Raw genomic sequence first — 16,197 nt, 5'->3', positions numbered from 1 at the left:
CAAGTCCCTTTTTTTTCTTGTTCCCCACTCCTAAATTCCTTGACACTCCTTTTGCTGGTATTTGTATCCCCAGTGCTCAAAATAGTGCCTGGCACATAGTAAGCGCTTAATAAATGCTTGTTGACTTACCACCTAAATTTTAGAGATCAGGAAACTGATCCCAAGACAGGTGAAGTGATTTCCCTGTTGTCACACAAGTTAGTGAAAGAAAAGGAATTAGAATACTAACAGATCACATTTACATAGCATTTTACAATTGCCAAAGCCCACTTCTCTACACTCAAGACAGACAAGTCATAAATATATTATTATCCTCACTTGAGACATGAAGAAACTGAGGTTCTAAGAAGGAAAACAACTTGCCCATCAGAGTCATACATTATGACTCCCACCTCAGGTCTTTTGGTCTTTACTCTGTCAACTCAAGTATATAGGATCTCTCAGCAGCAGAGAAAATATTAGGAGAGAAGTATCCCCTAGAGTTTTAGAACATGTAGTATCTGGGAGAAAATGAGTGTATATGCATGTGTGTGTATATGTGTGTATATACATACACATGTACATGCATACACATATATACATATAAAAAGAAACATCTATAGAAACACATATATAAGCAGCTCAAAGGAATGCTCAACAACTGGGGAATGGCTAAACAAGCTGTGTTATATGATGGTGATGGAATATTATTGTGCTATAAGAAATGACAAGCAGGATGATTTCAGAAAGGCCTGGAAAGACTTACATGAACTGATGTATAGTGAAGTGAGCAGGACCAAGAGAACATTGTGCACAGAGACAATGATACTGTTTGATGAAGAACTGTGAAAGTTTAACTATTCTCAACAATACAATGATCCAAGACAATCCCAAAGAACTAATGATGAAATATACTATCCCTCCAGAGAAAGAACTGACATTGATGGAACACAGATTGAAGCATGCTATTTTTCACTTTCTTTAATTTTTAAATTTTTATTCAAGTTTTCATATACAAAATGACTAATATGTTAATGTTTTACATAATCATACATGTATAACCTATATCTGATTGCTTGCCACCTCAGGGAGTGGGGAGAGAGGACAATGAAGGAGGGATAAAAATTAGAACCCCAAACTATAAATAAAAAATTTACTACTTTAAAAAAAGAAATATATATGTATATATATGTGTGTGTGTGTGTGTATGTCATATATGTGTATATCTATATATTTATCTATATCTATCCATATCTATATCTATTATTTATCTATCTATCTATCTGCATATAAAAACAGACAAGGAGTGAGTGAGGTCCTCTAAAGTGAAATACAGGAGTCGATCTGTCTACTTAGTCACTTACAGTACTCTTCTTATAGAACACTTTATTCAGCTAATGCTAATGTAATAGACCTTCTACCTAATTTTTTGACATATAAAGCATTCAACTCACCTTGTCCATCACTGCTTTAGTTGTGGCAGATTGTTATCACTTTCAATGAATTAGATAAATTACTGGAAAATTTACTGTAAAGGGTGTTAGGTGAATATTCCTTTTTCTATTTACTTCAATATTAAACTGAAGCTAGATTTTGATCAGGAAAAATGTCCCTGAATATCAATTTTAAGAAAGTATCAAAGTTTAAAAAATTACTCATTGTAAGCCATTACTGGGACCCATTCAACCTGTCCATTCTCAGAAAATAAATTGTGCTCCTATAGGGAAGATATGGGGGAAGAGCATAGGATCCCATGTTTATACTTGGAAGAGCCCCTCAGAAACCAACTAGTTCAATTTGTTCCTGAATAAAAAATCCTGTCTACAGTATGCTTAATAATTGACCACCCAGTCTTTACTTGAAGACTTTTAATGAAAGGGAACTTAACTTACTACATAGCAAAATAATCAATTCCATGTTTTGATTGCTCTAATTATTATTATTTTTTTATTGTAGGGTTTTTGTTGTTGTTGTTTTTGGTGAGGCAATTGGGGTTAAATGACTTGCCCAGGTCACACAGCTAGTAAGTGTTAAGTTCTAAGGTCGAATTTGAACTCAGGTCCTTCTGACTCCAGGGCCAGTGCTCTATCCATTGAGCCACCTAGCTGCCCCTGATTGTTCTAATTATAAAGAAATTTCACATACACCCTTTCTACAAGCCTACATCTGCCTTTATGCCATATATCATGCTTCTAAATAATTCTCTATGATGTTGGAAAAGTTATAGGCATGGTGGTTTTTAGTTTTATTTATATTGTGATTTTGATCAATTCTGCTTCTCAAAAAGTAGGGAGAAGTAACTCAGATTGGTAAGCAAAAATTTAAAACAACTAAATTTCTGGACTTTGTTATGATCCATACATTGGAGGTATGTCTTCAGAGGACATTTTCCCTTTCTTGTATTTCTTTTATACAAGCATAATATACAAATATATTCTTTAAATTGGATAGATACAGGATCTTCTATTAATACAAAAATGTTTTAATGTCACACTATAAGACTGGGGATCATAGATACACTTTCTATTATAATTGTCTCTCTTCACAAGATTATCCACACCAAAATATGCTTACTTGTTGATAAAAATATGATATGAGTAGCTAGTTCTCATTGAGTGTTAACAGTGACAGATTTACCTGTGCTGATTTGTATCCTTAGTTAATTTTTGCCTACTGAGCTTCTATGAAGATAAAACATAAGTATAATATAGTAAATTACTGGGCTATGCCACTGCTACTTTTCAATAATCATTTTGCCCCCAATTCATGAATTTCAAAAAGTGCATTATAATCACTCCAGAAGACAGAGAATAACTTTTAAAGTCCCCTGGGAAGAGTTCCTTTAACCTGCCCTTACAACACAAAGGAAGAAATTCTGCTAAAGCTTGCAAGCTTTTTCTCAGACAAAAAAATACTTTTATAACTTTTGTAATCTATAATCTAACTCTGGGTCATTCCTGGTCCCCCTTTTTGTACCTGGAGTTTCTTCCATTTTAACAGTTCACAGCGTTGTTTTTTTTTAAATTTTAACAACATATTTTGTTGTGGTCCACAGAGTCAAAGGCTTTAATACAGTCAATGGAGTAGATTTCCCCCCCTGGAACTCCCTTGCTTTCTATATAATCCAGTGAATGCTGGCAATTTGGTCTCTATTTCATCTGTCTCTTTGAAAACCAGCCTGCTTTTGGTAATTTTCAGTTCACATATTGCTAAAGCTTAATTTACATAATTTTAAGCTAAATCTTTCTGGCATGTGAAGTGATCAGAATTGTTTGGCAATTTGAATATTCCTTAGCATCGCTCTTCTTTGGGATTGAGACATAAACTGATCTTTTCTGATCCAGTGGCCACTGTTTAATTTTCCAAATTTGCAGGCATATTGAATGCAATACTTTAGATGCAGCATTTTAGATAGCTCAGCTGGAATTCCATCACCTCCACTAGCCTTATTTTTTAGCAGTGCTTTCTAAGACCCACCTGACTTCATTCTCCAGGATGTCTGGCTCTAGATCAATAAGGACACCACTGTGGGTATTGCTAATATAAAGTTTTACTACTGTGGGCCAAAGTTGATTGGTTCCATAAAGATTTACAACATTTTCTAAAAAATACACCCCCCCCCCAAAAAAAAGTCACATTCATCAAAGGGGATTGGAATGCTAAAGTAGGAATTTTTTTAATGGAGTAACAGGCAAGTTTTCCTTTGGAGTACAATATAAAGTAGGGTAGAAACTAATAGAATTTTGTCAAGATAACTTGCTCTTCATAGCAAACACTATTTTCAACAAACCAAAAGGTGATTCCACACATGGACATCATATAATGGGAAAAGAAGACATCCTTCAAGATGTCAGAGATAGAATATTTCACGTAAAAATTGGCATGATAGATGAAAATAGTAGGGATTCAACAGAAGCAGATCTTTTTTTGTCTAATATATCTAGGCTTTCTTCATTGATCAAATAAGAATTATAACATTTCAGAAAGCAGTAGGCTTCAGCAAATTTGTAGAATTTAGACACACAACATGGTTAGCAAAACTTACTCTGAGAAAACAATGTTGTCCCACAATTTCCTCAACCATCACTATGTTCATCATTAAACTAGGAAATACCCCCCCCCAAAAAATCCCAACATTCTGATCCTCCATTTAGGAGGAAGAGATGAATACTGTAATAAAATTATATGATTTTCTATGTTATTTTCCATTTTTAGGAAAATGGGGAAAAATTAATCATGTCCTCAAAAATGGTGGTGAGTGGTAGTCAGATAAATTAAATATCCTTAGGATAGATGGAAGTAAAAATACTTAAAACAAAGCTTCTTCTTATGTATTTTAAACCAGTCAAAGTCATTTTTAAATTTCTAAATAATTTCATGATTTATTCACAAAATCACTAAAGTAGCACAAAAATAGTCATTATCTATATAAATGCTATATAAGTCACAAGAGAAAAGGCTTTATACTCTATTTTGACCTATAAAATGAATCTGATAAAAAATGAAATAGGCTTTTATAAATAAAATAAATTAAAATATTTCCTATCTCCTGTGTGGGTGCATGTGTGTCTATAATTATATATATATAGATAAAATTCATTTTAGAGGCACATATATGTATACAAATGTATATATACACAAACATATCTATATGCAAACATATCTATATAATCTATCTATCTATCTATCTATCTATCTATCTATCTATCTATCTATCTATCTATCTATCTATTTGCAGAATTGGAAGCTTAGAGCTTCCTTTTTTATAGAATGTAACACTCCTGCATCTGTACAATTCAAGACTATGTCATCCACTCCACCCTTAGGGAAGCTGTTGGCTAGACACACCGATGATTATTTCTCACACTTTAAAAAAAAATTCTGTTCATCTCTAATTAACCTTAAAATTGTTGATGGAAGAACTCTGATAAGGCAATAGGGTTGGCAAAACTAAAACTGGGCCAGCAATGCTGCTCTATCATTCATTAATCTAACCTGATCTGTCCTTTAAGAGGCAGCTAGGTGATACAGTGAATAAATAGTACACAGGGCCTGAAATCAAGGAGACAAGTTCAAATAAATCTCAGACATTTACTGGCTGTGTGACCCTTTGCAGGGTTGTTATGAAGATCAAATCAGATAATATTTGTAAAAGCACTTAATATTTGGTACCTAGTAAGTGCTATATGCCTGTTTATTTTCTTGCTCCCTATGAAGGATTCAATATCTACTTTTGTAGGTCTGAAACTTTATATTTGCCTTAATATAAGTTAATATTTTAAATAATTTAATATTTTATTATTGTTGTTATAGATAATAATAGCATTTATATACCACTTGAAGGTTTTCAAAGTGCCTTTTAAATATTATTTCATTTTATCCCTATAACCACAGGGTGGGAGGTACCTGCAGGCACTATTATTATTTCAGTCGTGTAGATGAGGTAACTGAGGCAGAGGTTAAATGACTTCCCATGGTCAGATACCTAGTAAGTGTCTGAAGTTATATTTGAATTCAGGTCTTCCTGACTCCAGGCCTAGTGCTCTATTCACTAGCTGCCTCTAAAATTGTTTTTAAAACATAATTAACCTACATGTACATTGATAAAAATTTCCTACTATATAATTAGTACACCTGAAACAATATCATAGCCAATCTCCTAAGTTTGCTTAATTTGCTCAAGAAACTATATTCAGGCATTACTGCACCAGTGATAGTGAAACCTTCTTGGAACACTAATACACTAAACTATGTAATCAACTATCTCCAAATAATTAGGTTTAACACATAATTGCTAATTGTATTTGCACTTGGAATTACAGAACACAGCACTTGAAACACTGTACTTAGAAAGTATAACATATAATCATCCTGGATCCAAATTTCCCCCACCCCCTGAAATAAGATCAAAATTATCTGATTCTACATCTCATAATACTGAAAAATATTACTTCCCAAAAAGGTATCCTTTTGTTAGAAAGCTATACTGTGAATTTTAAAATACATTATTCTAGTCTATTTAAATTTAAACTTCTCAAAAAAGAAAATGAATGCTTATTATCATTTGACATTTTAAAGTCTGATACCAGCTCAAATGGACCACTTAGTGACTTGTCTATATATAACCTTTAAAACTCATTTTTAGAAGTTTAATGAAAGGTCATCCCCAGTTGGCTATTTTGAAAGTAAAGACGGCCTTCACTTTTTTCTGTTTTTCCCCATATCAAGTTATCATTTCATCAGTCAGAAGAAATGCTTGGCATTTCCTTATTACTAATTAATTCCATTTATCAATTTAGTTTTCCCTCTAAGAATTCTTCTATATATAGGGTTACCATAGTTAAAACTTAAAAAAAAAAGAACAAAAATCAGTCCATAACATGAAACATAATACTTGTTTTGGGCACTGTATAGAAGATATAAATGTAGGCTTCCTCTGAAGAAAATCTTCATAACAAATAGAGATGCCCAAGAGTGGAAAGGACTACTTTTAAGGTTAGTAGGTTTCCTTTCATCCTTTCACTATATGTCTTGGAGGGCTGTTTGTTTTGGGTTTTTTTTTTTTTCGGGGCAATGGGGGTTAAGTGACTTGCCCAGGGTCACACAGCTAGTAAATGTCAAATGTCTGAGGCCAGATTTGAACTCAGGTCCTCCTGACTCCAGGGCTAGTGCTCTATCCACTGTGCCACCTAGCTGCCCCTCACTATATGTTTTTAGACAAAACTTGGATGACCATTTGTTAGGGATGTTGAAGAGGTGATACAGTTATGAGTTGGACCAGATGTCTAACTCTGAGGTTCTTTGAATCTGTGAAAGCTGAAAAAAAAAATGTCACCAGCATTGTCCTTCCTGATTGTCACCACTTCCTATCTGATTTGGCAAATTATTTAGATTTATATAACCCAAATACTAAAATTACAAGTGCAATATAGAACCAGTTCAAGAGCTTTCCTGGCAACTGAATCTGGTGATAAAATACCAGGCTCCAGGTCATATATCCACTAGCTACCATCCCCAATTAATTCGCACTACTATGACAGCAATACAATGCAATGGAAAAAAATACAAAATTTTGAGTCCAAGGATCTAGATTTGAATTTTGGGTCTGATCTCTATTAGATGTGTGGCTATGCATAAATAACTTAACTTCTCTGGGACTCCCCTCACTGGAAAAATGAGTTGGATAGACTAGATGACCTTTAAGCTCTAAATCTATAGACATATAATTCTTTCTGATCCATATCAACATTGAATTGCTAACAATGTCCACATCTCCTTCTGACTTTGCCTCACTCTCCTATTCCACTAAAGAAATCAGTATGAAAGACATTTTTTAAAAGGAAGATATTAAATTCTTAATTCTAGATCATTTGGAATTTAAAGCACATTTCCCTCTACTAGTCTTATTCCTTTTACAAGGCCACAGTGTAGTTTTTGACTATTAACAGCCAAAGCAAAATGATGGTATAGGGTCATTATCCTGGAATGATTCAGAGGGATTTCCCCTGCATATCAAAACAATGTCACTAATATGTTGATTTATCCATAGATAACTAGCAAGTCAAGATATTTTTTTACTTTAAACAATCCTTGATTTCATCAGTACATGGTACACCCTATACCAACATGTCATAAGCCTTAATATATTATTTTCATGGGTTACAGAAGTTAAATAAAATAGTTACTGGTATTCAGCCTTCCTAGGCCTCAAACAATAGACAATGTTTTGGGTGCCTACTCAAAACTTCCCTTTTCTACTGAAAAATTATTCTAGAAACCAGAGTCAACTACATGCTACAATATAGGACATTAGCACAGAGGCAGGTATACAACAAAGGTCCAAAAGGAAATAAATATACATATTGATACAGAAAAAAAAATTAAAATTTTAAAGATTCAGCTGAACATTGAAAATTATTTTATACTATATTATATTCAACTATTATAATTTTTTTAGAAATAAATAAAACATATCTAGTGTCCATGATCACATAAATCATAAGGGGGTGCTTGATCCATAAACAAATCAGAAGTGTAGTGATTTACAAGGAAATACTTACAACTCAATATTGAGACTGTTTACAAGCTGACACATTCCTAATTTATTTTTAGTTCAAATTTACAATGAGTCCTATGCTACTCAGTGACTGACAGAAACATGATCATGTTTCTGAAGCCAATTCTTTCCTTCTTCTTTTTTGGACATCATTCAGAGATCTAACAGACTTTTATGATATTTAATAGCAGTCATCCAAGACCACAACAAATGCTAATGATCATAAAGAAGACCATATCCTGTTCATATAATTTTCATGGTTTGTCTAGCTCCAACATTATAACATTTAATTTCATTACATCTATGTAGAGTGATGTGCTTTTTGTTGGTAAGAGAAACAACTTATAGAAGGATAATTATCAAGTAGCAAACTGGAAAACTCAACAAATAAATTAGAATGAAAAATGGGATGAGTAGAATACATCATGAATTGCTTTTGAAAGGAAAAATGGAAAATACAAGTATAATGGTTTAGCAAAGTCTTAGCATCAGCCTAGATTATCATACAGCCTAGAATTCGTTTATATTCTTGATCACAATAGTCACCAAACTTAGTACAGGGGTTAAAAAGAGTCCTGGGCCTGAATTCAGGAAGACATCTTCCTGAGTTCAAATCTGGCCTCAGACACTTATTAGCAGGGTGATTGTGGGCAAGTCACTTAACCCTGTTTGCCTCAGTTACTCTGTAAAATGGTCTGGAGAAGGAAATGGCAAACCACTTCAGTATTTTTGTCAAGAAAACCCCAAATTGGGTCACAAAGTCAGGCATGTCTAAAAATACTGAACAACACAAAAATAGCTCCCTTTTATCCCATGGTCATGGTTGACCTCTCCTCCCACTGAGTCCTATTATCTATTTCAATTCAAAGACCAAGTGCCATTCTACTTATCCATTTATTTTGATTAGAAGTGATGAAACTATTTTGAAGGGTCATAAATTTAGATATTATAAGGGAACATTTTTAAGGTCATCTAATTCCCATATTTTACAGGTGAGTAAACTGAGCCCCAGGAACTTATTTGCAGACACTCAGCCCATACTCTAAACAAAAGTCCATATTATCTTCCTAATTTGGAGAAGAAGAGAGAAGAGAAGAGGGGAGGGAAGAGGCACAGAGGAGGAAGAAAAAGGGGAAGGGAGGAGAATAAGAAACCTTAGAGTAGACAGACACATTTAGATTCAAGTTTTAAAGTGTCTCTGTTTCTTGTCCTAGTCTCAAATCCATATATAAACACTTTCATCATAGCTAAATACTTATAATTGGCTTTAATTAAAACAGACCACTTATATTAAAAGTGGGCAGTTGTGGGTTAAATTAACTAAATGTATATGCTATTAGTTACAAGCAGGCAATTAATTAATTACAAACAATTCTAAAAACATGCACAATTGGATGCACTGAATTGCAATCCACTTGTAAAAAGGACATTAGCAAGCTTCTTCTAAGAGCAGTTTCCAAGGAATGGTTACAACTAGAGATGTTTAAGATTTTCCTCCAAATTGACATTAAAAAAGATTTTAGAACTGTGCATACCTTTTGATCCAGCAATACCACAGCTAGGTTTATATCCTAAAGACATCCTCAAAAAGAGAAAAAGACGTATTTGTCCAAAAATATTTATAGCAGCTCTTTTTGTGGTGGCTAAGAATTGGAAATCAAAGGAATGCCCATCAATTGGGGAATGGCTAAACAAAGTGTGGTATATGATGGTGATGGAATATTATTGTTCTATAAGAAATGACAAAGAGGATGATTTCAGAAAGGCCTGGAAATACTTGTATGAACTTATATATAGTGAAGTGATCAGAACCAAAAGAACTTTGTGTAAGATTGTTTGATGAAGAAGTATGAATGACTTGACTATTCTCAACAATACAATGATCCAAGGCAATCCCAAAGGACTATTGATGAAACATACTATCCACCTCCAAAGAAAGAACTGATATTGATGGAACACAGACTGAAGCATGCTATTTTTTACTTTCTTTCATTTTTTTCTTTTATTCAATTTTTCTTATACAAAATGACTAATATGGCAATGTTTTACATAATCAGACATGTATAACCTATATCTGATTGCTTACTGCCTCAGGGAGGGGGAAGAAGAAGGAGGTAAGAGGGGATAAAATTTGGAACCCCAAACTATAAATATAAATATTTATTACTTTAAAAATAAAAAAATTAAAAAGATTTTAAGTAATTAGGGCCCTTTGTTTTTCCCAAAGGTCTATGTTAAAATCAGGAGAAAATCTCATGTAAATATAGCTTAAAATGTCATATTTAGAGTAGGAAACACTTTACATTTTATACATGTTCATCCAATCCCCAAATAGCTGTTATTTTTTAGCATAGTACTATTTTAAAGGTGATTAATGAAAAAATAATCTGAAAGCACAACAGCTCTTTATTTTGCCAATGCCACCCACCCAACAATATCCCTATATTCAGCATAAATGTATTTATATAACCCAGAGACTATATAAGAATTTGTGAATCATCTGTGATTTTTTTTAGGGTGAGGAACTCCTTCCTTCCATCAATATATACTGAAACTCATCTATGATTTATTAAGTCCCACGGAATATCATGAAACATATAAAAATTAAGTGACTCATTATGAGTATCAAATCAGAGGTGGGATTTGTTCACCTGCCTCTATTTCTTACTACCTGTGTGACCTAGGGCACATCACTTAACTTCCTTGATCCTCAGTTTCTTAATTTGTAAAATAGTGGATTTAGACCAGATGACTTCTAAAGTCTATTCCATATCTAAATCTATGATCTTATGAATCTTACCCATGTTTTCATGACTCCAAGTCCAGTACCCTATCCTGCTATGCCAAGATGCCTATTAGACCATATGTATAGAATGAAGATACTATTTCATGTATGCCAGCAATACTCATAAGAGCAATATCAAAATAACCTAATTAGTAGAACACTCAGAAAGAATTACAAATTTGCTTCTTATCATTTCCTATAGACCAATTGACCTGACTATCCTTAAATGTTTTGGTTTATCTCTTTTTTAACACCATAAACAGTATCAGTTATGTCTTGCCTATTTTAGGAAATAAGCATACTCAAAAATAACATTCATACTCCCTTGCAGGAAGGGACTATGTTGTATTTCATCTTTGTATTTCTAGTGTCTAGCAAAAGTTGGCACTTAATATATACTTGTTAAATTGAATTTAACATTTATTCACATAATTATGTAAATTAGTTAAGGTAGAATAAACAATTACTCTATAATTTTTATATATATATATGTACATGTTAAAGTCCACATGCAAAAAAACCCTCCCTATTTTTTCAATTAGCTTTTCATCTGTAAATAGGCAGATAGGACCTGCCAAAGGACAGACAAAAGCTAAATTCATGGCATAAAGTAAGAATACAACAAATTAAATATAGTACTAAGAGCATAAGATTTGAATCTAGGTTTCACCACTTACTTTCTGTGTGCTTTTGCAATAATCACTTAAGATCTCTGGACCTTAGTTTAAATGAAAGAGTTGGACCATCTGGACTCTGAGGTTCATTCCAGCTCTAAATCTGTGACTTTAAATACACTTTCAAAGGCCGAAAATTTAGTCACTTTAACTTTAAAAATACCCTTTAAAAAAAAAAGAAGTTTACACTGCTAGTTTTACATCCCAAAGACATCCATAAAAAGGGAAAGGACCTATTTGTAGAAAAATATTTATAGCAGCTTTTTTTTGTGGTGGCTAAGAATTGGAAATCAAAAGGATGCCCATCAACTAGGGAATGGCTACCAAGCTATGGTATCTGATTGTAATGGAATATTGCTGTGCTATAAGAAATAACAAGTAGGATGATTTCAGAAAGGCCTAGAAAGACTTACATGAACTGATATATAGTGAAGTGAATAGAACCAGGAGAACATTGTATACAGTAACAGCAATATTTGGGGGGAGGGGGAGCGGGGTTGGGCAGTGAGGGTTAAGTGACTTGCCCAAGATCACACAGCTAGTAAGTGTCAAGTGTCTGAGGCCAGATTTGAACTCATTTGAACTCCTCCTTACTCCAGGGCTGGTACTCTATCCACTGCGCCACCTAGCTGTCCCCTATAGCAATATTTTTTGATAAAGAATAGTAAATGACTTAGCTATTCTCAACAATACAATGATCCAAGACAATCCTAAAGGAAAATGGTGAAGCATACTATCCACCTCCAGAGAAAGAACTGATATTGATTGAACACAGAATGAAGAATGCTATTTTCACTTTCTTTCATTTTTTCTTTTATTAGAATGTTCTTATATAAAATTACTAATGTGAAAATATTTTAAATAATTGTAATGTATAATCTATATCTGATTGATTATCATCTCAGGTAGGAGGGAGGAAGAGAGGGATTGAAATTGGAACTCAAAACTTTGAATAAAAATATTTGTTTTTAAAGGACTTTTAAAAAGACTCTAACAACTATAATTTTTTATTTGTTGTTAACTCATTAAATATTTCTTAAATTGCTACAGTATTTTAAAATATTAATTAAACCACTTTCTCATGAGGAGGGTTCATAAACTAATTTTTTAAAAAAGCAGGCATATTTGCAAAAGGCCAGTTTTCTATAAGGTTATATACATATATATATAACGTATATATGTATATATATTTATACACACATATGTGTATATATATGTATATATGTTGCATGTTGGATCAGAGTGTTCCTATCTTAACACATTTCGTAGGCACCATAGTAGTTTATGTTAAAAGTAGAAAGGTAATCTCAGGGTTCATTCTATCTGATCTGCCATTTTACAGGTTAGGTTATTTCTATAATTGTAATATGGGAAATCCTTATTTCACTGCTATTCTCCAGTATGTTATGGGCAATTTTTTAAAAAAACAGGCTGATTATAAAACTATCCCATGATACTGATTACCAAATGAATCCTTTAAATCAAGTCAAATTCATCACTCATTTATTATTGTTCTATAGCCAATTCAGATGTTCCAATAACTTCAAATGATTGAGGCTGAATTTTCAATACTAACTACCTGTATCTCAGAATAATCTCCCAATTCAAATATAAAACAATAGATTGAATATCATAACAAAAGGCAGTCTAAATTACTCAGCATATGTTCAGAGAAAATTCATTAGAGTCCTCAGTTTACAATATACAGCAGAATGCCATTTGGTAAATTGCCTCTTATAGGACCTTAAAATGATGTCAATAAGAAGTGAGCCATTTACATTGACATTTAAACAAAACATGTTATTCCTTTTCCTTCACATTATTTGCATATGAAAAGCTTTTCCAGATGTTAAGGATATCCCATAGTAAGAATGTGGTTAGATATCGTGGTCCACTGAGAGCCAATCATATGCTTTCACTTTGGAAACCTCCTCTTAATGTAAATAAATACATCTCTGAGACAAATTTTTGACATCAGACTTTTCAAAATAGGCCTTACAGAATCTAAGTTGAAGGCACCTCCAAACTGACCCTGAACAAGAATCTCTACAAAAATATATCCAAGTGGTCATTCAACCTTGGCTTAAAGACCACTTCCCAGGGAATGCTATTCCACAACTTAATGTGTTAAGATTTTTTTCCCCTTAAGTCAAACCTAAATCCACTTTTGTTCAGTTTTCACCCATTGCTCCTAGTTTTGCCCTTGACCTCACTCAACAAACTAAGCAGCTATCATTCCTTCAAAAAAATCCTTATATAGCATGTTCATGAGCCCTCTAAAATATAATGCCCATACTCCTTTGGATGCTCTTGCTTATCCATGTACAACTTAAAATGTGTAACCCAGAATTGGAAAAAAAATAATCCAAATATGGTCGTAAGAGTATTTTCTACATTACTAAAACACTGATGCTGTTTTATACATACATAATATTGCTTTCAAGTCCTCTTTAAGCATAAAACTGATTGTATGACTGTGATTTGTGTTATAATGAGATAACCATGATGTTTTCCTGCTCCTTTTACCATGTTTTTTACTTATTGGAAGAATTCATTTAATCTTGCTCACCAAAAGATCAATGCTACAAAGTACAAATTGAATAAAAGTTTACATTTAAAAATCAGTAAATAAAAAATAGATCCACAAAAAGCTACCTAAACTTACCAGTGCTGTCATCATATACAACTGTAACTGTTTTCCACTTGAAAAACTGCACCAGGTCCAAAATGGCACGGCTGAGTGAGGAGAAATCAGGGTATAGGCTGACATAGAAAGAATCCTTGTTGTCTGACACTTGGTGCTTCCAGCGAGTCTGTATATGGGGAACCCCCAGGGCATTGCAGATGGATTGCACTGCATTGGCTGATGAACTGTGTGAAGGCCCAAAGATGGCTGCTACCCCGAGAGACAGCTGATCACAGGCTGAAGAGGAGACAGAAGTCTGTCAATGATGAGAGGAGAGAAGCAATGTGCCAACAGATACAGCATTATTCCCATGAGCCAAAAGGCAAAATCCTGTAGCATTCTGCTCATAATAATTTTTAAATATCATTTGTACTGAACTAATTTCACTTCTAATTTTTTCATTGTTAATGATTTTCTTGTACATGGGTATTGAATACTTCCACACACCTGTAGCTAAATTTGCTACAGATCACTTAAAAAGAAGACAAAGGAAGAAAAAAAGAGAGTAAGTTCAACAATGCCCAAATTCAGTAATACCCAATGAGAGTGTTACATTTTCAACAAATATTTATTTATAATTTTCTAGTTTATATATATATTAATTTTATATATATGAATGGATAAATTATGTAATATAAGATGCTGTGTATATGCATGTATATATATGTATATATAATACACATATATTTATTATATACACATACATATTTATCAAATGTATGTTTTTTTTCTGGGAATAGCCTTGAATTTGAAATAATGTGTTTATTTTAGACAATAAATTCAAAAGGGAAAAGTAAAAACATTGCTGCTAAAACTCCACACTCTCCCTCAGATACAACCAAGCATCAATAGATACATAGCTTCAGCCAAGGGGCATGGGGAAAAGGTTAAATATTAGCAACTAACCAGTGATCTGAAGACTATGAGGACTGTCAATCCAGATAAATTAGGCCCTAGGGAGAGTACTTTTGCAGTACTAGTAATCTTTAGTAAGAAAGCTCCAATTGTTCTGGATTTGGAGTAGACTAATTTTTCACATTTTGCTGAGAATTTGAGTTTGTTTGAAATACTAAATTGAATTCAAATACTTATCTAAGGATAATGTGAAATCATGAAAGGAAACAGAGAGAGTCTGAGGAGAGGGTGGAAAAAGGCAACTTTCTGATTTAAAAAATAAAATAGCTTATGAGATACTCAGTGAGTGTAAACCTTTAGATTCCAAGTTCACTAAGTAATTTGTACAAGAAGATTTCAGGTTACATTAATCCATTCACTGTAAGATCAGGAAAAAAACAAAAAAAACAAAAACAAAAAAAGAGATTTGATTCTTTTTCTTTTTCTTTTTTTACTTTGGATATATTGTACCTGGCCCACTCCCTAGAACAGAATAAGCACTTAACAATTATGTTGATAAATGCTTATTGATTGATTGGTAAATGTGGAAACCTTAAACCGACTGAAAACCAGTCTTTCACTTAGGCCAATTAAAAATGGCCTTTGCCAGATTTTTAACAAAATGGAAACCAAGAAAGGCTGAAAATATTATAGACCAGCATGTTAACAAAATGTCTCCAAGAAATTAACATAGGAATATTTCAGTTAAGATGCTAACGTTTTAGGTATCCAAAGGTTCATTTAATGAGTAAAGAGATTCATATCTCCTGTTAGAAATGATATATAGGAGGGGCAGCTAGGTGGTGCAGTGGATAGAGCACTGGTTCTGGAGTCAGGAGTACCTGAGTTCAAATCCGACCTCAGACACTTAACACTTACTAGCTGTGTGACCCTGAGCAAGTCACTTAACCCCAATCGCCTCACCAAAAAAAAAGAAAAGAAAAGAAAGAAATGATATATAGGGTGAAAAGATAAAATTAAAAATTTTGGAGCTACTTATTTGTCCTTAAAATATATTATAATTGTTTATATTAATGAATAAGGATATTTAGTGCAGTATTTGGATTATTTTACAAGCTCTTCTCATTCATCCATTAGTATTTATGGAGAACCCACAGAGTTC

General features: G+C 33.1%; 1 protein-coding gene across 3 annotated transcripts in view; it reads right to left on the bottom strand.

The window, feature by feature from the left end:
* GRIK2 (glutamate ionotropic receptor kainate type subunit 2) overlaps positions 1 to 16,197 on the bottom strand; it is an 823,240-nt gene that overhangs the window by 505,217 nt on the left and 301,826 nt on the right. For 2 of the 3 annotated variants that reach the window (XM_044001196.1, XM_044001197.1), the window contains one exon: positions 14,160 to 14,417. In XM_044001196.1, the coding sequence (XP_043857131.1) occupies positions 14,160 to 14,417 (258 nt within the window). Of the gene's footprint in view, positions 1 to 14,159; positions 14,437 to 16,197 lie in introns of all 3 variants that reach the window. The other variant, XM_044001198.1, reaches the window with a different exon arrangement.

The sequence above is a fragment of the Dromiciops gliroides genome, chromosome 4 (assembly GCF_019393635.1).
Source record: "Dromiciops gliroides isolate mDroGli1 chromosome 4, mDroGli1.pri, whole genome shotgun sequence".
Taxonomy (NCBI): domain Eukaryota; kingdom Metazoa; phylum Chordata; class Mammalia; order Microbiotheria; family Microbiotheriidae; genus Dromiciops; species Dromiciops gliroides.
Note: the sequence above shows the minus strand (reverse complement) of the source record. Positions and strands in the feature narration are given on the sequence as shown.